This window comes from Oncorhynchus clarkii, chromosome 18 (assembly GCF_045791955.1).
Source record: "Oncorhynchus clarkii lewisi isolate Uvic-CL-2024 chromosome 18, UVic_Ocla_1.0, whole genome shotgun sequence".
In the NCBI taxonomy this organism is placed as follows: Eukaryota; Metazoa; Chordata; class Actinopteri; order Salmoniformes; family Salmonidae; genus Oncorhynchus; species Oncorhynchus clarkii.
This window is the reverse complement of record NC_092164.1, coordinates 69,418,862-69,446,443: the sequence shown is the minus strand read 5'-3', so window position 1 is coordinate 69,446,443 and position 27,582 is coordinate 69,418,862. Positions and strand designations below refer to the sequence as shown.

The 27,582-nt window shown below is 48.2% G+C and overlaps 1 protein-coding gene across 2 annotated transcripts in view; it reads right to left on the bottom strand.

The window, feature by feature from the left end:
- Positions 1-27,582, bottom strand: part of LOC139373879 (protein FAM91A1) — a 101,588-nt gene that overhangs the window by 32,726 nt on the left and 41,280 nt on the right. For both annotated transcript variants that reach the window (XM_071114974.1, XM_071114975.1), the window contains 7 exons: positions 27,476-27,514; positions 22,350-22,462; positions 16,476-16,585; positions 14,654-14,772; positions 10,506-10,592; positions 6,484-6,613; positions 2,163-2,311 (listed from right to left, as the gene is read on the bottom strand). In XM_071114974.1, coding sequence (XP_070971075.1) covers positions 2,163-2,311; positions 6,484-6,613; positions 10,506-10,592; positions 14,654-14,772; positions 16,476-16,585; positions 22,350-22,462; positions 27,476-27,514 — 747 coding nt within the window. The remainder of the gene's footprint in view (positions 1-2,162; positions 2,312-6,483; positions 6,614-10,505; positions 10,593-14,653; positions 14,773-16,475; positions 16,586-22,349; positions 22,463-27,475; positions 27,515-27,582) is intronic.

Below are 27,582 nucleotides of genomic sequence, written 5' to 3'. Positions count from 1 at the left end.
ATCCACCCTCCTGACTGGTACTGATCCTCCCTCCTGACTGGTACTGATCCTCCCTCCTGACTGGTACTGATCCACCCTCCTGAGTTGTACTGATCCACCCTCCTGAGTGGTACTGTTCCACCCTCCTGAGTGGTACTGATCCTCCCTCCTGACTGGTACTGATCCTCCCTCCTGACTGGTACTGATCCCCCCTCCTGAGTGGTACTGATCCTCCCTCCTGACTGGTACTGATCCTCCCTCCTGACTGGTACTGATCCACCCTCCTGACTGGTACTGATCCACCCTCCTGACTGGTACTGATCCACCCTCCTGACTGGTACTGATCCACTCTCCTGACTGGTACTGATCCACCCTCCTGACTGGTACTGATCCTCCCTCCTGACTGGTACTGTTCCACCCTCCTGAGTGGTACTGATCCTCCCTCCTGACTGGTACTGATCCTCCCTCCTGACTGGTACTGATCCACCCTCCTGACTGGTACTGATCCACCCTCCTGACTGGTACTGATCCACCCTCCTGACTGGTACTGATCCTCCCTCCTGACTGGTACTGATCCTCCCTCCTGACTGGTACTGATCCTCCCTCCTGACTGGTACTGATCCACCCTCCTGACTGGTACTGATCCTCCCTCCTGACTGGTACTGATCCTCCCTCCTGACTGGTACTGATCCTCCCTCCTGACTGGTACTGATCCTCCCTCCTGACTGGTACTGATCCTCCCTCCTGACTGGTACTGATCCACCCTCCTGACTGGTACTGATCCACCCTCCTGACTGGTACTGATCCTCCCTCCTGACTGGTACTGATCCACCCTCCTGACTGGTGCTGATCCACCCTCCTGACTGGTGCTGATCCACCCTCCTGACTGGTGCTGATCCTCCCTCCTGACTGGTACTGATCCTCCCTTCTGACTGGTACTGATCCTCCCTCCTGACTGGTGCTGATCCTCCCTCCTGACTGGTGCTGATCCTCCCTCCTGACTGGTGCTGATCCACCCTCCTGAGTGGTACTGATCCACCCTCCTGAGTGGTACTGATCCACCCTCATGACTGGTACTGATCCTCCCTCCTGACTGGTACTGATCCACCCTCATGACTGGTACTGATCCACCCTCATGACTGGTACTGATCCACCCTCCTGACTGGTACTGATCCACCCTCATGACTGGTACTGATCCACCCTCATGACTGGTACTGATCCACCCTCATGACTGGTACTGATCCACCCTCATGACTGGTACTGATCCACCCTCATGACTGGTACTGATCCACCCTCCTGACTGGTGCTGATCCACCCTCCTGACTGGTGCTGATCCACCCTCCTGACTGGTGCTGATCCTCCCTCCTGACTGGTACTGATCCTCCCTTCTGACTGGTACTGATCCTCCCTCCTGACTGGTGCTGATCCTCCCTCCTGACTGGTGCTGATCCACCCTCCTGAGTGGTACTGATCCACCCTCCTGAGTGGTACTGATCCACCCTCATGACTGGTACTGATCCTCCCTCCTGACTGGTACTGATCCACCCTCATGACTGGTACTGATCCACCCTCATGACTGGTACTGATCCACCCTCATGACTGGTACTGATCCACCCTCCTGACTGGTACTGATCCACCCTCATGACTGGTACTGATCCACCCTCATGACTGGTACTGATCCACCCTCATGACTGGTACTGATCCACCCTCATGACTGGTACTGATCCACCCTCATGACTGGTACTGATCCACCCTCCTGACTGGTACTGATCCACCACGGCAACATGTCCTGTTAGTCAGAGAGACAGGATTGGCAACATGTCCTGTTAGTCAGAGAGACAGGCTCGGCAACACAACACTGATAAATGAACAGAAAAACAAGTTAGCCTGTGTGTGTGTCTCTATGTGTGTGTCTCTATGTGTGTGCACGCGGGCACGCACTGGGCAGCGTGCACTGAGATTGATCCAACCCAGACTACAGGGCTGGGGAGAGAGGCACATAACACAAGTTAGCCTGTAGTTGTATAGGACACACACACATAGATCCAGACACACACACACACACACACACACACACACACACATTACATACACACACAACAGGCTCTAGTCAGAGACAGAGGAGCAGCCAGCATTGCCCGGGGTGGTGAGAGGAGGGGCTGTGAAGAGGGACCAGTGTGTACCTGAGGCGTGCAGCTGCTGATAGGTCGTATCTCGTTGCTGAGCGGTGCCATGGAGACCAGTAGTTTGTAGTTCTTGTTGAGGACACGGCTGCAGGTGGCCTGGTCTAGACCCAGCAGACTCTCACAGCGGAGCATATCCAGGGGGAGGCCTGGGGGGGTCAATCACACACGGACCAATTACACACGGACCAATCAGATGCAGCAGACTCTCACAGTGGAGCATGTCCAGGGGGAGGGGGGGGGGGTCAATCACACACACGGACCAATCAGATGCAGCAGACTCTCACAGCGGAGCATATCCAGGGGGAGGCCTGGGGGGGTCAATCACACACAGACCAATCAGATGCAGCAGACTCTCACAGTGGAGCATGTCCAGGGGGAGGCCTGGGGGGGATCAATTACACACGGATCAATCACACACGGATCAATCAGATGCAGCAGACTCTCACAGCGGAGCGAGGCCTGGGGGGGGGTCAATGACACACGGACCAATCAGATGCAGCAGACTCTCACAGCAGAGCGAGGCCTGGGGGGGGGGTCAATGACACACGGATCAATCAGATGCAGCAGACTCTCACAGCGGAGCGAGGCCTGGGGGGGGTCAATTACACACGGACCAATCAGATGCAGCAGACTCTCACAGCGGAGCGAGGCCTGGGGGGGGTCAATGACACACGGACCAATCAGTTCCAGCAAATCAAATCAAATCAAATTTATTTATATAGCCCTTCGTACATCAGCTGATATCTCAAAGTGCTGTACAGAAACCCAGCCTAAAACCCCAGACAGCAAGCAATGCAGGTGTAGAAGCACGGTGGCTAGGAAAAACTCCCTAGAAAAGGCCAGAACCTAGGAAGAAACCTAGAGAGGAACCAGGCTATGTGGGGTGGCCAGTCCTCTTCTGGCTGTGCCGGGTGGAGATTATAACAGAACATGCCCAAGATGTTCAAATGTTCATAAATGACCAGCATGGTCGAATAATAATAAGGCAGAACAGTTTAAACTGGAGCAGCAGCACGGTCAGGTGGACTGGGGACAGCAAGGAGTCATCATGTCAGGTATTCCTGGGGCATGGTCCTAGGGCTCAGGTCCTCCGAGAGAGAGAAAGAAAGAGAGAATTAGAGAGAGCATATGTGGGATGGCCAGTCCTCTTCTGGCTGTGCCGGGTGGAGATTATAACAGAACATGGCCAAGATGTTCAAATGTTCATAAATGACCAGCATGGTCGAATAATAATAAGGCAGAACAGACTCTCACAGCAGAGCGAGGCCTGGGGGGGGGGGGTCAATCACACACGGACCAATCAGATGCAGCAGACTCTCACAGCAGAGCGAGGCCTGGGGGGGGTCAATGACACACGGACCAATCAGATGCAGCAGACTCTCACAGCAGAGCGAGGCCTGGGGGGGGGGGGGGGGGTCAATGACACACGGACCAATCAGTTCCAGCAGACTCTCACAGCGGAGCAAGGCCTGGGGGGGATCAATTACACATGGGGACGGACCGAAGAGAGGTTGGATGGGGACGGACCGAGGAGAGGTTGGATGGGGACGGACCGAGGAGAGGTTGGATGGGGACGGACCGAGGAGAGGGTGGGTGGGGACAGAGGAGAGGGTGGGTGGGGACCGAGGGGAGGTTGGGTGGGGACCGAGGGGAGGTTGGGTGGGGACCGAGGAGAGGTTGTATGGGGACCGAGGAGAGGTTGGGTGGGGACCGAGGAGAGGTTGGGTGGGGACCGAGGAGAGGTTGGATGGGGACTGAGGAGAGGGGGAATGGGGACTGAGGAGAGGGGGAATGGGTTATCATTTCATTGATTGTTTTTGTAACCTTCCCACTCTAAAGAATGATTTTTTAAAACGGAAAGTTGTTAAAAAAATAAAATAAAGGTCAGAGTGTGTGTCTCTACGTTCATTCTGAATTCAGAGTGTGTGTCTCTTCGTTCCTTCTGAATTCAGAGTGTGTGTCTCTACGTTCATTCTGAATTCAGAGTGTGTCTCTCTACGTTCATTCTGAATTCAGAGTGTGTGTCTCTACGTTCATTCTGAATTCAGAGTGTGTCTCTCTACGTTCATTCTGAATTCAGAGTGTGTGTCTCTACATTCATTCTGAATTCAGAGTGTGTCTCTCTACGTTCATTCTGAATTCAGAGTGTGTGTCTCTACGTTCATTCTGAATTCAGAGTGTGTGTCTCTACATTCATTCTGAATTCAGAGTGTGTGTCTCTACGTTCATTCTGAATTCAGAGTGTGTGTCTCTACATTCATTCTGAATTCAGAGTGTGTGTCTCTACGTTCATTCTGAATTCAGAGTGTGTGTCTCTACGTTCATTCTGAATTCAGAGTGTGTGTCTCTACATTCATTCTGAATTCAGAGTGTGTGTCTCTACGTTCATTCTGAATTCAGTGTGTGTCTCTTCGTTCCTTCTGAATTCAGAGTGTGTGTCTCTACGTTCATTCTGAATTCAGAGTGTGTCTCTCTACGTTCATTCTGAATTCAGAGTGTGTGTCTCTACATTCATTCTGAATTCAGAGTGTGTCTCTCTACGTTCATTCTGAATTCAGAGTGTGTCTCTCTACGTTCATTCTGAATTCAGAGTGTGTGTCTCTACATTCATTCTGAATTCAGAGTGTGTCTCTCTACGTTCATTCTGAATTCAGAGTGTGTGTCTCTACGTTCATTCTGAATTCAGAGTGTGTGTCTCTACATTCATTCTGAATTCAGAGTGTGTGTCTCTACGTTCATTCTGAATTCAGAGTGTGTGTCTCTACATTCATTCTGAATTCAGAGTGTGTCTCTCTACGTTCATTCTGAATTCAGAGTGTGTGTCTCTACGTTCATTCTGAATTCAGAGTGTGTGTCTCTACGTTCATTCTGAATTCAGAGTGTGTGTCTCTACATTCATTCTGAATTCAGAGTGTGTGTGTCTACGTTCATTCTGAATTCAGAGTGTGTCTCTCTACGTTCATTCTGAATTCAGAGTGTGTGTCTCTACATTCATTCTGAATTCAGAGTGTGTGTCTCTACATTCATTCTGAATTCAGAGTGTGTCTCTCTACGTTCATTCTGAATTCAGAGTGTGTGTCTCTACATTCATTCTGAATTCAGAGTGTGTGTCTCTACATTCATTCTGAATTCAGAGTGTGTGTCTCTACGTTCCTTCTGAATTCAGAGTGTGTCTCTCTACGTTCCTTCTGAATTCAGAGTGTGTGTCTCTACATTCATTCTGAATTCAGAGTGTGTGTCTCTACGTTCATTCTGAATTCAGAGTGTGTGTCTCTACGTTCATTCTGAATTCAGTGTGTGTCTCTTCGTTCCTTCTGAATTCAGAGTGTGTGTCTCTACGTTCATTCTGAATTCAGAGTGTGTCTCTCTACGTTCCTTCTGAATTCAGAGTGTGTGTCTACGTTCATTCTGAATTCAGAGTGTGTGTCTCAAAAAGCACCACCAAAAACACTAAAACCAAAACAACACTTAGACAGGATGTTAAAGCTACTAACTACTTACAGACAGGATGTTAAAGCTACTAACTACTTAGAGACAGGCTGTTAAAGCTACTAACTACTTACAGACAGGATGTTAAAGCTACTAACTACTTACAGACAGGATGTTAAAGCTACTAACTACTTACAGACAGGCTGTTAAAGCTACTAACTACTTACAGACAGGATGTTAAAGCTACTAACTACTTACAGACAAGCTGTTAAAGCTACTAACTACTTACAGACAGGATGTTAAAGCTACTAACTACTTACAGACAGGATGTTAAAGCTACTAACTACTTACAGACAGGATGTTAAAGCTACTAACTACTTACAGACAGGATGTTAAAGCTACTAACTACTTACAGACAACAGACAAGCTGTTAAAGCTACTAACTACTTACAGACAGGATGTTAAAGCTACTAACTACTTACAGACAGGATGTTAAAGCTACTAACTACTTACAGACAGGATGTTAAAGCTACTAACTACTTACAGACAGGCTGTTAAAGCTACTAACTACTTACAGACAGGATGTTAAAGCTACTAACTACTTACAGACAGGATGTTAAAGCTACTAACTACTTACAGACAAGCTGTTAAAGCTACTAACTACTTACATGCAGGATGTTAAAGCTACTAACTAATTACATGTTAAATCTACTAACAAGTTAAATCTACTAACTACTTACATGTTAACGCTACTAATTACTTGCACACTGAATATCAATATCTCACAACTTTTAACTACAACTTTCATTTTTAATTCCAACTACTTTTAATAATAAGAGTTATTTCTTCCTAACTAAAGGAAGAGACTGTAAGTTGTGTTGTTAGTTACCGTTGTTAGGCAGGTCTGGGCCCTGGTCGGTGGTTAGTTCCTTGTTGTAGCGGAGAAACAGGATGGTGTTCCTGAGGGTCAGAGCGTGGTCAAAATACCTCTGGGCCTCGCCCTCTGCTGTGCTCTCTACCTGAGGGAGGGAGGGGAGAGAGAGAGAGAAGGGTTAGTAACATGGTCAAAATACCTCTGGGCCTCGCCCTCTGCTGTGCTCTCTACCTGAGGGAGGGAGGGGGAGAGAGACAGAGAGAGAGGGGTTAGTAACATGGTCAAAATACCTCTGGGCCTCGCCCTCTGCTGTGCTCTCTACCTGAGGGAGGGAGGGGGAGAGAGACAGAGAGAGAGGGGTTAGTAACATGGTCAAAATACCTCTGGGCCTCGCCCTCCGGCGTGCTCTCTACCTGAGGGAGGGAGGGGAGAGAGAGAGGGGTTAGTAACATGGTCAAAATACCTCTGGGCCTCGCCCTCCGCCGTGCTCTCTACCTGAGGGAGGAGAGAGAGAGATAGAGAGAGAGGGGTTAGTAACATGGTCAAAATACCTCTGGGCCTCGCCCTCCGGCGTGCTCTCTACCTGAGGGAGGGAGGGGGAGAGAGACAGAGAGAGAGGGGTTAGTAACATGGTCAAAATACTTCTGGGCCTCGCCCTCTGCTGTGCTCTCTACCTGAGGGAGGGAGGGGGAGAGAGACAGAGAGAGAGAGAGAGAGAGGTTAGTAACATGGTCAAAATACCTCTGGGCCTCGCCCTCCGGCGTGCTCTCTACCTGACGGAGGGAGGGGGAGAGAGAGAGGGGTTAGTAACATGGTCAAAATACTTCTGGGCCTCACCCTCTGCTGTGCTCTCTACCTGAGGGAGGGGGGGGGAGAGAGAGAGAGAGAGACAGACAGAGATGTTAGTACCTGTGCTCTCTACCTGAGGGAGGGGGGAGAGAGAGAGAGAGAGACAGACAGAGATGTTAGTACCTGTGCTCTCTACCTGAGGGAGGGGGGGGAGAGAGAGAGAGAGAGACAGACAGAGATGTTAGTACCTGTGCTCTCTACCTGAGGGAGGGGGGGGGAGAGAGAGAGAGAGAGACAGACAGAGATGTTAGTACCTGTGCTCTCTACCTGAGGGAGGGGGGAGAGAGAGAGAGAGAGAGACAGAGATGTTAGTACCTGTGCTCTCTACCTGAGGGAGGGGGGGGAGAGAGAGAGAGAGAGACAGACAGAGATGTTAGTACCTGTGCTCTCTACCTGAGGGAGGGGGGGGAGAGAGAGAGAGAGAGACAGACAGAGATGTTAGTACCTGTGCTCTCTACCTGAGGGAGGGGGGGAGAGAGAGAGAGAGAGACAGACAGAGATGTTAGTACCTGTGCTCTCTACCTGAGGGAGGGGGGGGAGAGAGAGAGAGAGAGACAGACAGAGATGTTAGTACCTGTGCTCTCTACCTGAGGGAGGGGGGAGAGAGAGAGAGAGAGACAGACAGAGATGTTAGTACCTGTGCTCTCTACCTGAGGGAGGGGGGGAGAGAGAGAGAGAGAGACAGACAGAGATGTTAGTACCTGTGCTCTCTACCTGAGGGAGGGGGGGGAGAGAGAGAGAGAGAGACAGACAGAGATGTTAGTACCTGTGCTCTCTACCTGAGGGAGGGGAGGGAGAGAGAGAGAGAGACAGACAGAGATGTTAGTACCTGTGCTCTCTACCTGAGGGAGGGGGGGAGAGAGAGAGAGAGAGACAGACAGAGATGTTAGTACCTGTGCTCTCTACCTGAGGGAGGGGGGAGAGAGAGAGAGAGAGACAGACAGAGATGTTAGTACCTGTGCTCTCTACCTGAGGGAGGGGGGGGGAGAGAGAGAGAGAGAGACAGACAGAGATGTTAGTACCTGTGCTCTCTACCTGAGGGAGGGGGGGGAGAGAGAGAGAGAGAGACAGACAGAGATGTTAGTACCTGTGCTCTCTACCTGAGGGAGGGGGGGAGAGAGAGAGAGAGAGACAGACAGAGATGTTAGTACCTGTGCTCTCTACCTGAGGGAGGGGGGAGAGAGAGAGAGAGAGACAGACAGAGATGTTAGTACCTGTGCTCTCTACCTGAGGGAGGGGGGGAGAGAGAGAGAGAGAGACAGACAGAGATGTTAGTACCTGTGCTCTCTACCTGAGGGAGGGGGGAGAGAGAGAGAGACAGACAGAGATGTTAGTACCTGTGCTCTCTACCTGAGGGAGGGGGGGGAGAGAGAGAGAGACAGACAGAGATGTTAGTACCTGTGCTCTCTACCTGAGGGAGGGGGGGAGAGAGAGAGAGAGAGACAGACAGAGATGTTAGTACCTGTGCTCTCTACCTGAGGGAGGGGGAGAGAGAGAGAGAGAGACAGACAGAGATGTTAGTACCTGTGCTCTCTACCTGAGGGAGGGGGGGAGAGAGAGAGAGAGACAGACAGAGATGTTAGTACCTGTGCTCTCTACCTGAGGGAGGGGGGAGAGAGAGAGAGAGACAGACAGAGATGTTAGTACCTGTGCTCTCTACCTGAGGGAGGGGGGGGAGAGAGAGAGAGAGACAGACAGAGATGTTAGTACCTGTGCTCTCTACCTGAGGGAGGGGGGGGAGAGAGAGAGAGAGAGACAGACAGAGATGTTAGTACCTGTGCTCTCTTCCTGATTGACAACAAGACAACTCTCAACAACAACCCTGTCAAAAGATTGGGCTGGTGTGTGTGCAGTTATGTCTTAAATACTGTCGTGTGTGTGTGCATGCCTGTGTATGCGTTCCTGTGAGTGTGTTGTGTATGCATGCCTGTGTATGCGTTCCTGTGAGTGTGTTGTGTATGCATGCCTGTGTATACGTTCCTGTGAGTGTGTTGTGTATGCATGCCTGTGTATGCATGCCTGTGTATGCGTTCCTGTGAGTGTGTTGTGTATGCATGCCTGTGTATACGTTCCTGTGAGTGTGTTGTGTATGCATGCCTGTGTATGCATGCCTGTGTATGCGTTCCTGTGAGTGTGTTGTGTATGCATGCCTGTGTATGCGTTCCTGTGAGTGTGTTGTGTATGCATGCCTGTGTATGCGTTCCTGTGAGTGTGTTGTGTATGCATGCCTGTGTATGCGTTCCTGTGAGTGTGTTGTGTATGCATGCCTGTGTATGCATTCCTGTGAGTGTGTTGTGTATGCATGCCTGTGTATGCGTTCCTGTGAGTGTGTTGTGTATGCATGCCTGTGTATGCGTTCCTGTGAGTGTGTTGTGTATGCATGCCTGTGTATGCGTTCCTGTGAGTGTGTTGTGTATGCATGCCTGTGTATGCGTTCCTGTGAGTGTGTTGTGTATGCATGCCTGTGTATGCGTTCCTGTGAGTGTGTTGTGTATGCATGCCTGTGTATGCGTTCCTGTGAGTGTGTTGTGTATGCATGCCTGTGTATGCGTTCCTGTGAGTGTGTTGTGTATGCATGCCTGTGTATGCGTTCCTGTGAGTGTGTTGTGTATGCATGCCTGTGTATGCGTTCCTGTGAGTGTGTTGTGTATGCATGCCTGTGTATGCGTTCCTGTGAGTGTGTTGTGTATGCATGCCTGTGTATGCGTTCCTGTGAGTGTGTTGTGTATGCATGCCTGTGTATGCGTTCCTGTGAGTGTGTTGTGTATTTGAGGCGGCCATATTACGTTGTCTCTGTTAGTTCACATAAAGCCCCTCTGTTAGTTCACATAAAGCCCCTCTGTTAGTTCACATAAAGCCCCTCTGTTAGTTCACATAAAGCCCCTCTGTTAGTTCACATAAAGCCCCTCTGTTAGTTCACATAAAGCCCCTCTGTTAGTTCACATAAAGCCCCTCTGTTAGTTCACATAAAGCCCCTCTGTTAGTTCACATAAAGCCCCTCTGTTAGTTCACATAAAGCCCCTCTGTTAGTTCACATAAAGCCCCTCTGTTAGTTCACATAAAGCCCCTCTGTTAGTTCACATAAAGCCCCTCTGTTAGTTCACATAAAGCCCCTCTGTTAGTTCACATAAAGCCCCTCTGTTAGTTCACATAAAGCCTATTAAGACACACACAGACACACAGCTTACTTTATCCAGCTCCATCAGAAAGCTGTCCAGGGTCTCGTCTGACAGCTTCCCCACCTCAAACATGGTGACCGCATGGCTCTTCAGGTTCTGAGGGGGAGAGCAGAGACATGGTTTAGTACCCTCAAACTCAACTCTGGACCTTGAAGCCAGTCCCACTGCTATGTTTTCATCGTTCCTCTCTAATCAGGGCCTGATTTAGACCTGGGACACCAGGTGGGTGATTCCCCTCTAATCAGGGACTGATTTAGACCTGGGACACCAGGTGGGTGATTCCCCTCTAAACAGGGCCTGATTTAGACCTGGGACACCAGGTGGGTGATTCCACTCTAATCAGGGCCTGATTTAGACCTGGGACACCAGGTGGGTGATTCCCCTCTAATCAGGGCCTGAATTGGACCTGGGACACCAGGTGGGTGAGTCCCCTCTAGTCAGGGACTGATTTAAACCTGGGACACCAGGTGGGTGATTCCCCTCTAATCAGGGCCTGATTTAGACCTGGGACACCAGGTGGGTGATTCCCCTCTAATCAGGGCCTGATTTAAACCTGGGACACCAGGTGGATGATTCCCCTCTAATCAGGACCTGATTTAGACCTGGGACACCAGGTGGGTGATTCCCCTCTAATCAGGGCCTGATTTAGACCTGGGACACCAGGTGGGTGATTCCCCTCTAATCAGGGCCTGATTTAGACCTGGGACACCAGGTGGGTGATTCCCCTCTAATCAGGGCCTGATTTAGACCTGGGACACCAGGTGGGTGATTCCCCTCTAATCAGGGCCTGATTTAGACCTGGGACACCAGGTGGGTGATTCCCCTCTAATCAGGGACTGATTTAGACCTGGGACACCAGGTGGGTGATTCCCCTCTAAACAGGGCCTGATTTAGACCTGGGACACCAGGTGGGTGATTCCCCTCTAATCAGGGCCTGATTTAGACCTGGGACACCAGGTGGGTGATTCCCCTCTAATCAGGGCCTGATTTAGACCTGGGACACCAGGTGGGTGATCCCCCTCTAGTCAGGGACTGATTTAAACCTGGGACACCAGGTGGGTGATTCCCCTCTAATCAGGGCCTGATTTAGACCTGGGACACCAGGTGGGTGATTCCCCTCTAATCAGGGCCTGATTTAAACCTGGGACACCAGGTGGATGATTCCCCTCTAATCAGGGCCTGATTTAGACCTGGGACACCAGGTGGGTGATTCCCCTCTAATCAGGGCCTGATTTAGACCTGGGACACCAGGTGGGTGATTCCCCTCTAATCAGGGCCTGATTTAGACCTGGGACACCAGGTGGGTGATTCCCCTCTAATCAGGGCCTGATTTAGACCTGGGACACCAGGTGGGTGATTCCCCTCTAATCAGGGCCTGATTTAGACCTGGGACACCAGGTGGGTGATTCCCCTCTAATCAGGGCCTGATTTAGACCTGGGACACCAGGTGGGTGATTCCCCTCTAATCAGGGCCTGATTTAGACCTGGGACACCAGGTGGGTGATTCCCCTCTAATCAGGGCCTGATTTAGACCTGGGACACCAGGTGGGTGATTCCCCTCTAATCAGGGACTGATTTAAACCTGGGACACCAGGTGGGTGATTCCCCTCTAATCAGGGCCTGATTTAGACCTGGGACACCAGGTGGGTGATTCCCCTCTAATCAGGGACTGATTTAGACCTGGGACACCAGGTGGGTTATTCCCCTCTAATCAGGGACTGATTTAGACCTGGGACACCAGGTGGGTGATGGGGAATGGGGACTGATTTAGGGGATAGAGGGGCTCCAGTCCCCTGGTAGGGTATGAATACCCCTCTGTAGGGGATAGAGTGGCTCCAGTCCCCTGGTAGGGTAAGAGATGAATACCCCTCTGTAGGGGATAGAGGGGCTCCAGTCCCCTGGTAGGGTAAGAGATGAATACCCCTCTGTAGGGGATAGAGGGGCTCCAGTCCCCTGGTAGGGTATGAATACCCCTAATACTACTACAGTGCCTTGCGAAAGTATTCGGCCCCCTTGAACTTTGCGACCTTTTGCCACATTTCAGGCTTCAAACATAAAGATATAAAACTGTATTTTTTTGTGAAGAATCAACAACAAGTGGGACACAATCATGAAGTGGAACGACATTTATTGGATATTTCAAACTTTTTTAACAAATCAAAAACTGAAAAATTGGGCGTGCAAAATTATTCAGCCCCTTTACTTTCAGTGCAGCAAACTCTCTCCAGAAGTTCAGTGAGGATCTCTGAATGATCCAATGTTGACCTAAATGACTAATGATGATAAATACAATCCACCTGTGTGTAATCAAGTCTCCATATAAATGCACCTGCACTGTGATAGTCTCAGAGGTCCGTTAAAAGCGCAGAGAGCATCATGAAGAACAAGGAACACACCAGGCAGGTCCGAGATACTGTTGTGAAGAAGTTTAAAGCCGGATTTGGATACAAAAAGATTTCCCAAGCTTTAAACATCCCAAGGAGCACTAGGCAAGCGATAATATTGAAATGGAAGGAGTATCAGACCACTGCAAATCTACCAAGACCTGGCCGTCCCTCTAAACTTTCAGCTCATACAAGGAGAAGACTGATCAGAGGTGCAGCCAAGAGGCCCATGATCACTCTGGATGAACTGCAGAGATCTACAGCTGAGGTGGGAGACTCTGTCCATAGGACAACAATCAGTCGTATATTGCACAAATCTGGCCTTTATGGAAGAGTGGCAAGAAGAAAGCCATTTCTTAAAGATATCCATAAAAAGTGTTGTTTAAAGTTTGCCACAAGCCACCTGGGAGACACACCAAACATGTGGAAGAAGGTGCTCTGGTCAGATGAAACCAAAATTGAACTTTTTGGCAACAATGCAAAACGTTATGTTCGGCGTAAAAGCAACACAGCTGAACACACCATCCCCACTGTCAAACATGGTGGTGGCAGCATCATGGTTTGGGCCTGCTTTTCTTCAGCAGGGACAGGGAAGATGGTTAAAATTGATGGGAAGATGGATGGAGCCAAATACAGGACCATTCTGGAAGAAAACCTGATGGAGTCTGCAAAAGACCTGAGACTGGGACGGAGATTTGTCTTCCAACAAGACAATGATCCAAAACATAAAGCAAAATCTACAATGGAATGGTTCGAAAATAAACATATCCAGGTGTTAGAATGGCCAAGTCAAAGTCCAGACCTGAATCCAATCGAGAATCTGTGGAAAGAACTGAAAACTGCTGTTCACAAATGCTCTCCATCCAACCTCACTGAGCTCGAGCTGTTTTGCAAGGAGGAATGGGAAAAAATGTCAGTCTCTCGATGTGCAAAACTGATAGAGACATACCCCAAGCGACTTACAGCTGTAATCGCAGCAAAAGGTGGCGCTACAAAGTATTAACTTAAGGGGGCTGAATAATTTTGCACGCCCAATTTTTCAGTTTTTGATTTGTTAAAAAAGTTTGAAATATCCAATAAATGTCGTTCCACTTCATGATTGTGTCCCACTTGTTGTTGATTCTTCACAAAAAAAGACAGTTTTATATCTTTATGTTTGAAGCCTGAAATGTGGCAAAAGGTCGCAAAGTTCAAGGGGGCCGAATACTTTCGCAAGGCACTGTGCATCTAACACTACTACATCTAACACTACATGAACGAGAGTAACACAGCTCTACGTATTTTACTGGTTTGTGACCCAATTACTCTGTTGTTAGGAAGGATCAGAATCAGCACTGTGGGGGGATATGTGCCTTTGTTAGACCGAACATTGCATACAACGTCAGATTGGATTTAATCGCTGATCTGGAGAATGTCTGGCTGGATATCTGCTTTCCCAAAACCAAAACCGATTTGTTGGGGGTGTGTTACAAGCCGCCCAATCAGAATGCATTCTATGAAGGTCTTGAAATTGTGTTGTCAAACTGTAATGAATCTCTGGTGAAGGAAATCATTTCGTTAGGAGATTTCAATACTGATGTTTGCAAAAGAGTCGAGTAATAGTCTATGGAATCAGGGATAATTTTAAAACATTTTGCAGAAATAAGATTTTGAAAGATATATTGAAGTCACAGAACTGTTAGAATCAGAGGACTCATTGGAGAATAATAATAAAAAAATCATGAGAAAGGTGGTGAGGGTTAGGGGTCAGGGTTCAGAGGTTAGGGGACGTACTGGAGAGAGGTTCCCCATCATGAGGAAGGCGGTGAGGGTGGAGTCAAACAGGAAGGCGATCCTCTTGGTGGGTGGGGCAGCAGGACCAGGGTTACTCAGGCTGCTCACACTGGTGTTGTCTAACACACAGAGAGAGAAGAACTAATCCCATGATGCTGTGGATTGGAATGTACTGTTTTGCAAGACAACAACCTTAATACAGCACAGGCTACAGCCGCCCTACGTAGGGGGGTACTACTCAGGGGGATACTACTCTGGGGGGGGATACTACTCTGGGGGGGGGGGGGGGGGGGGTACTACTCTGGGGGGGAATACTACTCTGGGGGGGAATACTACTCTGGGGGGGACACTACTCTGGGGGGGACACTACTCTGGGGGGGACACTACTCTGGGGGGGACACTACTCTGGGGGGGACACTACTCTGGGGGGGATACTACTCTGGGGGGGATACTACTCTGGGGGGGATACTACTCTGGGGGGGATACTACTCTGGGGGGGACACTACTCTGGGGGGGAAACTACTCTGGGGGGGAAACTACTCTGGGGGGGATACTACTCTGGGGGGGGGGGTACTACTCTGGGGGGATACTACTCTGGGGGGATACTACTCTGGGGGGATACTACTCTGGGGGGATACTACTCTGGGGGGGACACTACTCTGGGGGGGACACTACTCTGGGGGGGACACTACTCTGGGGGGATACTACTCTGGGGGGGATACTACTCTGGGGGGGGGATACTACTCTGGGGGGGTGATGCTGCTCTGGGGGGTACTACTCAGGGGGGTACTACTCAGGGGGATACTAAGAGCGATACTACTCTGGGGGGATACTACTCTGGGGGGGATACTGCTCTGGGGGGGATGCTGCTCTGGGGGGGATGCTGCTCTGGGGGGGGGGATACTGCTCTGGGGGGGATACTACTCTGGGGGGGGGGATACTACTCTGGGGGGGATACTGCTCTGGGGGGGGGATACTACTCTGGGGGGGATGCTGCTCTGGGGGATGCTGCTCTGGGGGGGGATGCTGCTCTGGGGGGGGATGCTGCTCTGGGGGGGATGCTGCTCTGGGGGGGATGCTGCTCTGGGGGGGGATGCTACTCTGGGGGGGATACTACTCTGGGGGGGATACTACTCTGGGGGGGATACTACTCTGGGGGGTACTACTCAGGGGGGGTTACTACTCAGGGGGGGGTTACTACTCTGGGGGGATACTACTCTGGGGGGATACTACTCTGGGGGGGGATACTACCCTGAGGGGGGATACTACTCTGGGGGTACTAAGAGCGATACTACTCTGGGGGGGTACTACTCAGGGGGGGGATACTACTCTGGGGGGGTGATACTACTCTGGGGGGGGTACTACTCAGGGGGGTACTACTCAGGGGGGTACTAAGAGCGATACTACTCTGGGGGGATACTACTCTGGGGGGGGATACTACTCTGGGGGGGATACTACTCTGGGGGGGGATACTACTCTGGGGGGATAGTACTCTGGGGGGGGATACTACTCTGGGGGTGGATACTACTCTGGGGGGATAGTACTCTGGGGGGATACTACTCTCCCCCCAGAGTAGTATCCCCCCCAGATTAGTACCCCCCCAGAGTAGTATCCCCCCCAGAGTAGTACCCCCCCCCCTCCCCCAGAGTAGTATCCCCCCCAGAGTAGTACCCCCCCAGAGGGATAGAGGAGGGACACAACACAAAGGTTATTTTGGGCAGCCTGGGCCAAAGGCTGTGTGCGTACTAAGACACAGCCCCCTAATGCATGCATGCACACACACACAGAGTAAGTTTTGGGTGGTAACAGTGGAGACTCTCACCTTGGTCCTCCAGGCTGGTGGTGTCTGTGTCTGTAGCCGAAGATCCAGCCTCCATCACAGGACTCCCCTGTTCCCACGACAGCAGCATCTGTTTGGGATCCACTGTGCCCCTGGGACAGGGGGTGGTAAACCCCACACATACATTACACTGGGGCTGTGTGTGTGTGTGTGTGTGCATGCATTAGGGGGCTGTGTCTTAGTAGTGTGTGTGTGTGTGCATTAGGGGGCTGTGTGTGTGTGTGTGTGTGTGTGTGTGTGTGTGTGTGTGTGTGTGTGTGTGTGTGTGTGTGTGTGTGTGTGTGCATTAGGGGGCTGTATCTTAGTAGTGTGTGTGTGTGTTAGGGGGCTTAGTAGTGTGTGTGTGTGTGTGTGTGTGTGTGTGTGTGTGTGTGTGTGTGTGTGTGTGTGTGTGTGTGTGTGCATTAGGGGGCTGTGTCTTAGTAGTGTGTGTGTGTGTGTGTGTGTGTGCATTAGGGGGCTGTATCTTAGTAGTGTGTGTGTGTGTGTGTTAGGGGGCTGTGTCTTAGTAGTGTGTGTGTGTGTGTTAGGGGGCTGTGTGTGTGTGTGTGTGTGTGTGTGTGTGCATTAGGGGGCTGTGTCTTAGTAGTGTGTGTGTGTGTGTGTGTGTGTGTGTATTAGGGGGCTGTGTCTTAGTAGTGTGGGTGTGATTTATTAAAGTGCTTCACATTACTGTAATCTGGTCTTGTATTGTGTCGTGCTTCATTTCCCCGTTGGTTTGGAGCTGCTTCCCTTTCACTCAGTCAACTTCAGTACAACATACAATGGGCAGAAGTGCTCTCGAGACTTCGGTTGAACGATCTACAATCACGCCCCGACAAGGCAAATTAAATCCACGCCTCGCTGGAAGCCCCGACTTCCACAGGTGATAACCCAGCTAGCACATAACGTTCTGAGAACCATATGTTTCTTAGAGCTTGGTGAGAGCGTGGCATGCAACCTTCCCACAACGTTCTGGGAATGGTTCAGGATACCCAGCTAGCACTTAACGTTCTGAGAACCATATGTTTCTTAGGTGGGAATTTCAGTACTTCAGCATGTTTGCTACAGGTCTCCTCATCGTTCTATTTAAAGTCATGTTCTCAGGACATTAAGAAAACGTTCCATAAAAAAACAAAAAAATCATTACTAACTTTCAAAGAACGTTATAAGAATGTTATTTAAAAACATACGCTGAGTATACAACACTTGCTTTTTGCATGACATAGAATGACCAGGTGAAAGCTATGATCCCTTATTGGTGTCACCTGTTAAATCCACTTCAATCAGTGTAGATGAAGAAGAGGAGACAGGTTAAAGATGAAGGGGAGGAGACAGGTTAAAGAAGGATTTTTAAGTTTTGAGACATTGTTTGTGTTTGTGTGCCATTCAGAGGGTGAATGAGAAAGACAAAAGATTGAAGTGCCTTTGAACGGGGTAAGGTAGTAGGTGTCAGGCGCACCGGTTTGAGTGCATCAAGAACCAGTGGTGGAAATGACTTTAAACTAAAAATACTTTAAAATACTACTTAAGGAGTCTTTGGGGGGGTATCTGTACTTTACAATTTATATTTTTGTCAACTTCTACTTCACTACGTTCCTAAAGAAACAAATGTACTTTTTCCCCGACACCCAAAAGTACTCGCTGCATTTTGACAGGAAAATTGTCCAATTCACACACTTATCAAGAGAACATCCCTGCTCATCCCTGAGAACATCCCTGCTCATCCCTGAGAACATCCCTGCTCATCCCTGAGAACATCCCTGCTCATCCCTGAGAACATCCCTGCTCATCCCTGAGAACATCCCTGAGAACATCCCTGAGAACATCCCTGCTCATCCCTGAGAACATCCCTGAGAACATCCCTGCTCATCCCTGAGAACATCCCTGAGAACATCCCTGCTCATCCCTGAGAACATCCCTGAGAACATCCCTGCTCATCCCTGAGAACATCCCTGAGAACATCCCTGAGAACATCCCTGCTCATCCCTGAGAACATCCCTGCTCATCCCTGAGAACATCCCTGCTCATCCCTGAGAACATCCCTGAGAACATCCCTGAGAACATCCCTGCTCATCCCTGAGAACATCCCTGCTCATCCCTGAGAACATCCCTGAGAACATCCCTGAGAACATCCCTGAGAACATCCCTGAGAACATCCCTGCTCATCCCTGAGAACATCCCTGAGAACATCCCTGAGAACATCCCTGAGAACATCCCTGCTCATCCCTGAGAACATCCCTGAGAACATCCCTGCTCATCCCTGAGAACATCCCTGCTCTTCCCTGCTCATCCCTGAGAACATCCCTGAGAACATCCCTGAGAACATCCCTGCTCATCCCTGAGAACATCCCTGCTCATCCCTGAGAACATCCCTGAGAACATCCCTGCTCATCCCTGAGAACATCCCTGCTCTTCCCTGCTCATCCCTGAGAACATCCCTGAGAACATCCCTGCTCATCCCTACTGCCTTTGACCTGGAGGAATCATTAAACACAAATGCTCCGTTTGTAAATGATGTCTGAGTGTTGGAGTGTGACCCATTTAGGTACATACAAGTGTCTTATATCGGTTGAAAGCTTAAATTATTGTTAATCTAACTGCGCTGTCCGATTTACAGTGAAAACATGCCATGCGATTGTTTGAGGACGGCGCCATACATCAAAATATTTTTCCACCGGCACAGGTTTAAAAAAATTCACAAAAAGAGATTCACTTAATTTTTGAAAATCTTCCTCTGATTTGTCATCCAATGGGTCCCAGCTACAACATGCAGTGTTGTTTTGATAGATAAAATCCTTCTTTATATCCCGAAAAGTCAGTTTAGTTGGCGCCATCGATTTGAGTAACCCACTTGTTCAACTTGCAGAGAAAGGAATCCAAAAATCTACCGCTAAACTTTGTTAAAACAAGTCAAATTACGTTTCTATTGACTACTCAGATACCCAAAAATGTAATCAAACAATAATATTTATTACAGAAATAAGTATGTTCAATAGGAAACCGATATTAGCAGGTGCGTCTTGTCTTCATCGCACGCCCAAACACGAATTTCCAAGAGTGTGTCCTTCTACTAAAACTCATATTTCTTATTCGTTTTGGAAGGTACAAGCCTGAAACCATGACCATATACTGCTGACACCCTGTGGAAGCCATATGAATTGCATCCTGGCAGCTAGAATTCATTATGCCCCTATTCTTTCCATTGGAAGAGCATTGGCTCTCCAGAAGAAGAAAAAAAATTCTGGTTGGTTTTTGGATGTTTGGATGTTCTCCTACCATATCTATTGTGTTACATTCTCCTACATTATTTCTACAAACTTTAACGTGTTTTCTTTCCAATGGTACCAATTATACTGGGTGACTTTCACTTTGAAGTATGACAATTGAGAACTTTTTCCACCACTGTCAAGAACTGCAGCGCTGCTGGGTTTTTCATGCTCAACAGTTTCCTGTGTGTATCAACAATGGTCCCCCCACCCAGAGGACATTAAGCCAACTTGACACAACTATTGGAAGCATTGGAGTCAACATGGGTCAGCATCCCTGTGGAATGCTTTTGACACCTTGTAGATGCACCAATGAACTGAGGCTGTTCTGAGGCCAAAGGGGGGTGCAATGCAATACTAGGAAGGTGTTCTTAATGTTTTGTACACTCAGTGTACATTCATTTCTCAGCAACAACTAAACTCTCTATCCTCTACCTTGTTAAGTGTGTTCAGGTGGGTTGGCCACACTTGATCTTAATGAGTGCTTGTTTCCTTTGAAATGGGGTCTGTTTGAATAGACAAAAATTAACAGCTTTGTATGAGTTGAAGAAAATATAGCATGCAAACTCCATCCTGGTGGCGCAGTGCACTAATTCCATGGCTAGAGAACAGAAGATCATAGGTTCATATCTCACTGATGCCGTGCCAAAATAAAAATAAAATGTGCTTGCATGATTAATGCCAAAGCAGATTCATTTCCATGTGAACTATCTGTACTTGGAGTTCAATACAGTTCAACCAAACTAAGCCAGCAGTGTTATTAAAAGTCTTATTGAAACATGTTCTCAGAATGTTATTTAAATACCTTCAAATAACCTAGAATTGTCTTCTCACAACATTAACAAAACATCCCAGGAAACCTTTCAGGGAACCATAGCAAAAATCTTCTCAGAACCTCGCTGGAACCATAGCAAAAATGTCCTCAGAACCATAGCAAAAATCTTCTCAGAACCTCGCTGGAACCATAGCAAAAATGTCCTCAGAACCATAGCAAAAATGCTCTCAGAACCTCCCTGGAACCAGAGCAAAAAGGTCCTCAGAACCATAGTAAAAATGCTCTCAGAACCTCCCTGGAACCATAGCAAAAAGGTCCTCAGAACCATAGCAAAAATGTTCTCAGAACCTCCCTGGAACCAGAGTAAAAACATTCTCAGAACCTCCCTGGAACCATAGTAAAACATTCTCAGAACCTCCCTGGAACCATAGTAAAACATTCTCAGAACCTCCCTGGAACCAGAGTAAAAACATTCTCAGAACCTCCCTGGAACCATAGTAAAACATTCTCAGAACCTCCCTGCAACCAGAGTAAAAACATTCTCAGAACCTCCCTGGAACCATAGTAAAACATTCTCAGAACCTCCCTGCAACCTAAAAATGTACATTCACAGAACAGGCACTTCTGGATTAGAAACCGTTTTACCGGTCAGGAAATTTATAGCTTTGTTCCCAGAACCAATAGTAAACCAAAAACATTTCCGGTTACCGGAATGCATTTTACCACCTAAAGCGAGTGAGCCTCATTGTGACAACAGTACCCACAGCTGTCCAATTAGGGCACCTCATTGATCACCAGAGCCCTGGTACCCAGAGTGGGCCAGATTTTAGGCAAATCTTGGCACATAAACACTGTTTTTTCAACCCTGAGTTCCACAGTGTCCCATAATCAGTCTCTTTATAAGAAACCAGGGGCTATCTGACTTCATCTCAGCACATTCCATTTCTGGGTCTCGAGCTAGACACCCTTGCGTAACGCACCCCTCTACCCCACGGAGGAGGGTGTCCGGGTTCCGGGTCTGCTTAGCCAAATTTTGTCCTGGTCACAGTGTGTTTTCACCAGTGCCTATGCCTACTGGGGATGATGTCTTATGTGATGGAAGTTGTTCCCCTGGGGCTAGTGTTGATACAGCACTTCCAGCGCCGAGTGCTAGCCACTCACCTGATATAGTGGTATAGTAGTATAGTGATATAGTGATATAGTAGTGTAGTGATATAGTAGTATAGTGATATAGTGTTGTAGTAGTATAGTGATATAGTAGTATAGTGATATAGTAGTGTAGTGATATAGTAGTATAGTGATAGTGGTGTAGTAATATAGTGATATAGTAGTATAGTGATATAGTGTTGTAGTAGTATAGTGATATAGTAGTCTAGTAGTACAGTGATATAGTGATGTAGTAGTATAGTGATATAGTAGTATAGTGATATAGTAGTATAGTGATACAGTGTTGTAGTAGTATAGTAATATAGTGTTGTAGTGGTATAGTAGCACAGTGATACAGTAGTATAGTGATATAGTGTTGTAGTAGTATAGTAGTGCAGTGATATAGTAGTGTGGTGATATATTGTTGTAGTGGTATAGTGATATAGTAGTGTGGTGGTATAGTAGCACAGTGATACAGTAGTATAGTGATATAGTGTTGTAGTAGTATAGTAGTGCAGTGATATAGTGTTGTAGTAGTATAGTAGTGCAGTGATATAGTGTTGTAGTAGTATAGTAGTGCAGTGATATAGTGTTGTAGTAGTATAGTAGTGCAGTGATATAGTGTTGTAGTAGTATAGTAGTGCAGTGATATAGTAGTGTGGTGATATAGTGGTATTGAAGACGTACTTCAGTCTGTTGACAGAGGGGGCAGTCTTCCATGTGGGGTGGAGCTGCTCTGAGCTGAACGAGCTTCCTTTCTTCAGGGCAAAACCCAGGCGACAGTACATAGACACAGCATTCTGAGAGAGGGAGGGGAGAGGGGAAAGAGAGTGTGGGTGAGAGAGGGGGAGAGGAAGAGGAGAAAGAGAGAGATAAAGAGGGAGAGAGAGAACATAACATAGTGCACAGCCAGAAGCAGCCTTTTCCTAATCAATGGTATGCCATGAGGGTCAAACAGAACGTTGTCAGCCAAGTTAGAATCCATTGGCTGCTGATTTGTTCTGCTCCTCCGACTGACCTCTCAATGTAAAGACAATCTCCTGGTCGGTCAGACCACCTTCACACCAACAAATCATTATCAAGCACTGCAGCAATTTATTGTGAATCACCCTGCATCATTATGGTCACACAGAAAATAATAAAAGCTGTGGAAAAAGTTTCCTGCAGCTAACAACTAAAAGTAAATTGCTGTAGGAAATTCTCACTGACATCAACATTTCTGTTTTTGAGAGAGCGAGAGACAGAGAGAGAGACAGAGAGAGAGATACTGAGGGAGAGAGAGAGAGATATTGAGGGATAGAGAGAGAGAGAGAGATATTGAGGGAGAGATATAATGAGGGAGAGAGAGATAATGAGGGAGAGAGAGAGAAAATGGCAGCCCTAGGAAATTAGGCCAGACTTGGTGACGACTGAAGCACTAATTCAACTCCAGACAGTTTGCCGTCTGTCTGTGGCTGTGCCATGGGATGCAGTCAACTGATCTTACAGTGTGTGTGTGTGTGTGTGTGTGTGCGTGTGTGTGTTAATACCGTTGACCTGCATCCCGGGAATTCCCGACCAAGCTTCTTCCCCGATTCCCAAGAAAAATGATGATGTGTCCCGTGAACCAATAAAATAGAGATTTTATGTAGAACATGAACGTGTGAATAGCTGCATGAAACAGACATATCAACTCTCTGGCTTCATTCATACATTAGACCAGTCATATAACAACGCAAGCAGCCTACCATATCGAGCCTACTGCACCTAAAGTCCCCAACAGAAAACATCTCTTATTTTATTTTATTTTTATTTCACCTTTATTTAACCAGGTAGGCAAGTTGAGAACAAGTTCTCATTTACAATTGCGACCTGACTTGCATGACTTCTAGAAATTCCATTGCTTACATCATGTGTAGACTACACACAAACTCTCAACACGGTTCTGAAGGCAATCTCCATCTCACATTCACCGAACTTTGTGGCAGAGGCTCAAAATAGAAACTGCAGTGACTCACTGTTAACAAAATGGCTGGTACATTGTGTCCACAAATGTGCTCCAGGATATAGACATTTGCAACATTGTTCCATATGTAACAATAACATGCTTACAATACCATCCACGGTGTCTCATCTCCACTACCACCCACGGTGATGCATCTCCACTACCACCCACGGTGATGCATCTCCACTACCACCCACAGTGATGCATCTCCACTACCAACCACGGTGATGCATCTCCACTACCACCCACGATGATGCATCTCCACTACCACCCACAGTGATGCATCTCCACTACCAACCACGGTGATGCATCTCCACTACCACCCACGATGATGCATCTCCACTACCACCCACGGTGCTTTATCTCCACTACCACCAAAGGTGCTGCATCTCCACCACTACCCACGGTGCTGCATCTCCACCACTACCCACGGTGCTGCATCTCCACCACTACCCACGGTGCTGCATCTCCACCACTACCCACGGTGCTGCCTCTCCACTACTACCCACGGTGCTGCATCTCCACTACTACCCACGGTGCTGCATCTCCACTACTACCCACGGTGCTGCATCTCCACCACCACCGACGGTGCTGCATCTCCACCACTACCCACGGTGCTGCATCTCCACTACTACCCACGGTGCTGCATCTCCACTACTACCCACGGTGCTGCATCTCCACCACCACCGACGGTGCTGCATCTCCACTACCAACCACGGTGATGCATCTCCACTACCAACCACGGTGATGCATCTCCACTACCACCCACGATGCTGCATCTCCACAACTACCCACGGTGCTGCATCTCCACTACTACCCACGGTGCTGCATCTCCACTACTACCCACGGTGCTGCATCTCCATTACCACCCACGGTGCTGCATATCCACTACCACCCACGGTGCTGCCTCTCCATTACTACCCACGGCGCTGCATCTCCACTACCACCCACTGTGCTGCATCTCCACTACCACCCACGGTGCTTTATCTCCACTACCACCGAAGGTGCTGCATCTCCACCACTACCCACGGTGCTGCATCTCCACCACTACCCACGGTGCTGCATCTCCACCACTACCCACGGTGCTGCATCTCCACCACTACCCACGGTGCTGCCTCTCCACTACTACCCACGGTGCTTTATCTCCACTACTACCCACGGTGCTGCATCTCCACTACTACCGACGGTGCTGCATCTCCACAACTACCCACGGTGCTGCATCTCCACTACTACCGACGGTGCTGCATCTCCACTACCACCCACGGTGCTTTATCTCCACTACCACCCACGGTGCTGCATCTCCACTACCACCGAAGGTGCTGCATCTCCACCACTACCCACGGTGCTGCATCTCCACCACTACCCACGGTGCTGCATCTCCACCACTACCCACGGTGCTGCATCTCCACCACTACCCACGGTGCTGCCTCTCCACTACTACCCACGGTGCTTTATCTCCACTACTACCCACGGTGCTGCATCTCCACTACTACCGACGGTGCTGCATCTCCACAACTACCCACGGTGCTGCATCTCCACTACTACCCACGGTGCTGCCTCTCCACTACTACCCACGGTGCTTTATCTCCACTACTACCCACGGTGCTTTATCTCCACTACTACCCACGGTGCTGCATCTCCACTACTACCGACGGTGCTGCATCTCCACAACTACCCACGGTGCTGCATCTCCACTACTACCCACGGTGCTGCCTCTCCACTACTACCCACGGTGCTTTATCTCCACTACTACCCACGGTGCTTTATCTCCACTACTACCCACGGTGCTGCATCTCCACTACTACCGACGGTGCTGCATCTCCACAACTACCCACGGTGCTGCCTCTCCACTACTACCCACGGTGCTTTATCTCCACTACTACCCACGGTGCTGCATCTCCACTACTACCGACGGTGCTGCATCTCCACCACTACCCACGGTGCTGCATCTCCACTACTACAGACGGACCATCCATTAATTAACCTATTAAAACTACAGCGCCAGGTGTTGACAGGACCCATTCAATGGACCATCCATTAATTAACCCATCAAAACTACAGCAAGGTGCTGACAGGAGATCTACTACACCTGTTGTATTCAGCATTTCACTGTGAGGTCTACTACACCTGTTGTATTCAGCATTTCACTGTGAGGTCTACTACACCTGTTGTATTCAGCATTTCACTGTGAGGTCTACTACACCTGTTGTATTCAGCATTTCACTGTAAGGTCTACTACACCTGTTGTATTCAGCATTTCACTGTGAGGTCTACTACACCTGTTGTATTCAGCATTTCACTGTGAGGTCTACTACACCTGTTGTATTCAGCATTTCACTGTAAGGTCTACTACACCTGTTGTATTCAGCATTTCACTGTGAGGTCTACTACACCTGTTGTATTCAGCATTTCACTGTAAGGTCTACTACACCTGTTGTATTCAGCATTTCACTGTAAGGTCTACTAAACCTGTTGTATTCATAATTTCACTGTAAGGTCTACTACACCTGTTGTATTCATAATTTCACTGTAAGGTCTACTACACCTGTTGTATTCATAATTTCACTGTAAGGTCTACTACACCTGTTGTATTCATAATTTCACTGTGAGGTCTACCTACACCTGTTGTATTCAGCATTTCACTGTGAGGTCTACTACACCTGTTGTATTCAGCATTTCACTGTAAGGTCTACTACACCTGTTGTATTCAGCATTTCATTGTAAGGTCTACTACACCTGTTTTATTCAGCAATTCACTGTAAGGTCTACTACACCTGTTGTATTCAGCATTTCACTGTGAGGTCTACTACACCTGTTGTATTCAGCATTTCACTGTGAGGTCTACTACACCTGTTGTATTCAGCATTTCACTGTAAGGTCTACAGCATTTAACTGTATTTGGCTCATGTGACAAATAACATTTGACTTGACTTGAATGAGTAGTTAAGCACTCACGCTGCAAGGAATGAGTAGCCAAGTTTATCAACAGCCCTGTGTGTTTATTATTAGAAGTAGCTGGTCGTGTCTATTTTAATATCAAGGAATATGTCACTGTCTCTGGTCATAGGAACAACATGAATTTGTGCATGAGAAGCGACTCGAGTTTTGCCATCAGGTGGAAGACTGTGTCCCCTCTCTCTGGTCAGACTCGGGCCTCTTTCCAGAACTCCGACTTTATGACCTGAAGATCACTGACGTCGCTTTGATTTCATGGCATATAGCCAATATGCTGTGATAATGTATTAGACCAGGCATATAGCCAATGTGCTGTGATAATGTATTAGACCAGGCATATAGTCAATGTGCTGTGATAATGTATTAGACCAGGCATATAGCCAATGTGCTGTGATATTGTATTAGACCAGGAATATAGCCAATGTGCTGTGATAATGTATTAGACCAGGCATATAGCCAATGTGCTGTGATAATGTATTAGACCAGGCATATAGCCAATGTGCTGTGATAATGTAGTTGGCCAGACATAAAGCCAATAGGAAGTGATAATGTATTAGACCAGGCATGTAACCAATATGATGTGATAATATATTAGGGCAGGCATATAGCCATTAGTATGTAATAATATATTAGGGCAGGCATATAGCCATTAGGATGTGATAATGTATTAGGGCTACTACACAAACATCATTCTTACGAAACTGTTTTTATTAGGTTAATGTTATATATTTTTAAGTCATGTTTTAAAAAGATTCTGAGCGGTAGATCTCGGCTTGCTTCTTGACTGTGAAAGTGATCTTGACTCATAAAAGGTTGGTGACCGCCACCATGGACAATATAACAGTGTGTGATCTATATCGCCATAGATACGTACCTTCACCAGGCCCAAGTCAATCTCCAGAACATTAGCCAGCTGGAACAGAACGACCATAGGATGAGGATCAAGACTAAATGGGACTGAAATCACTTTAATAAAATCAA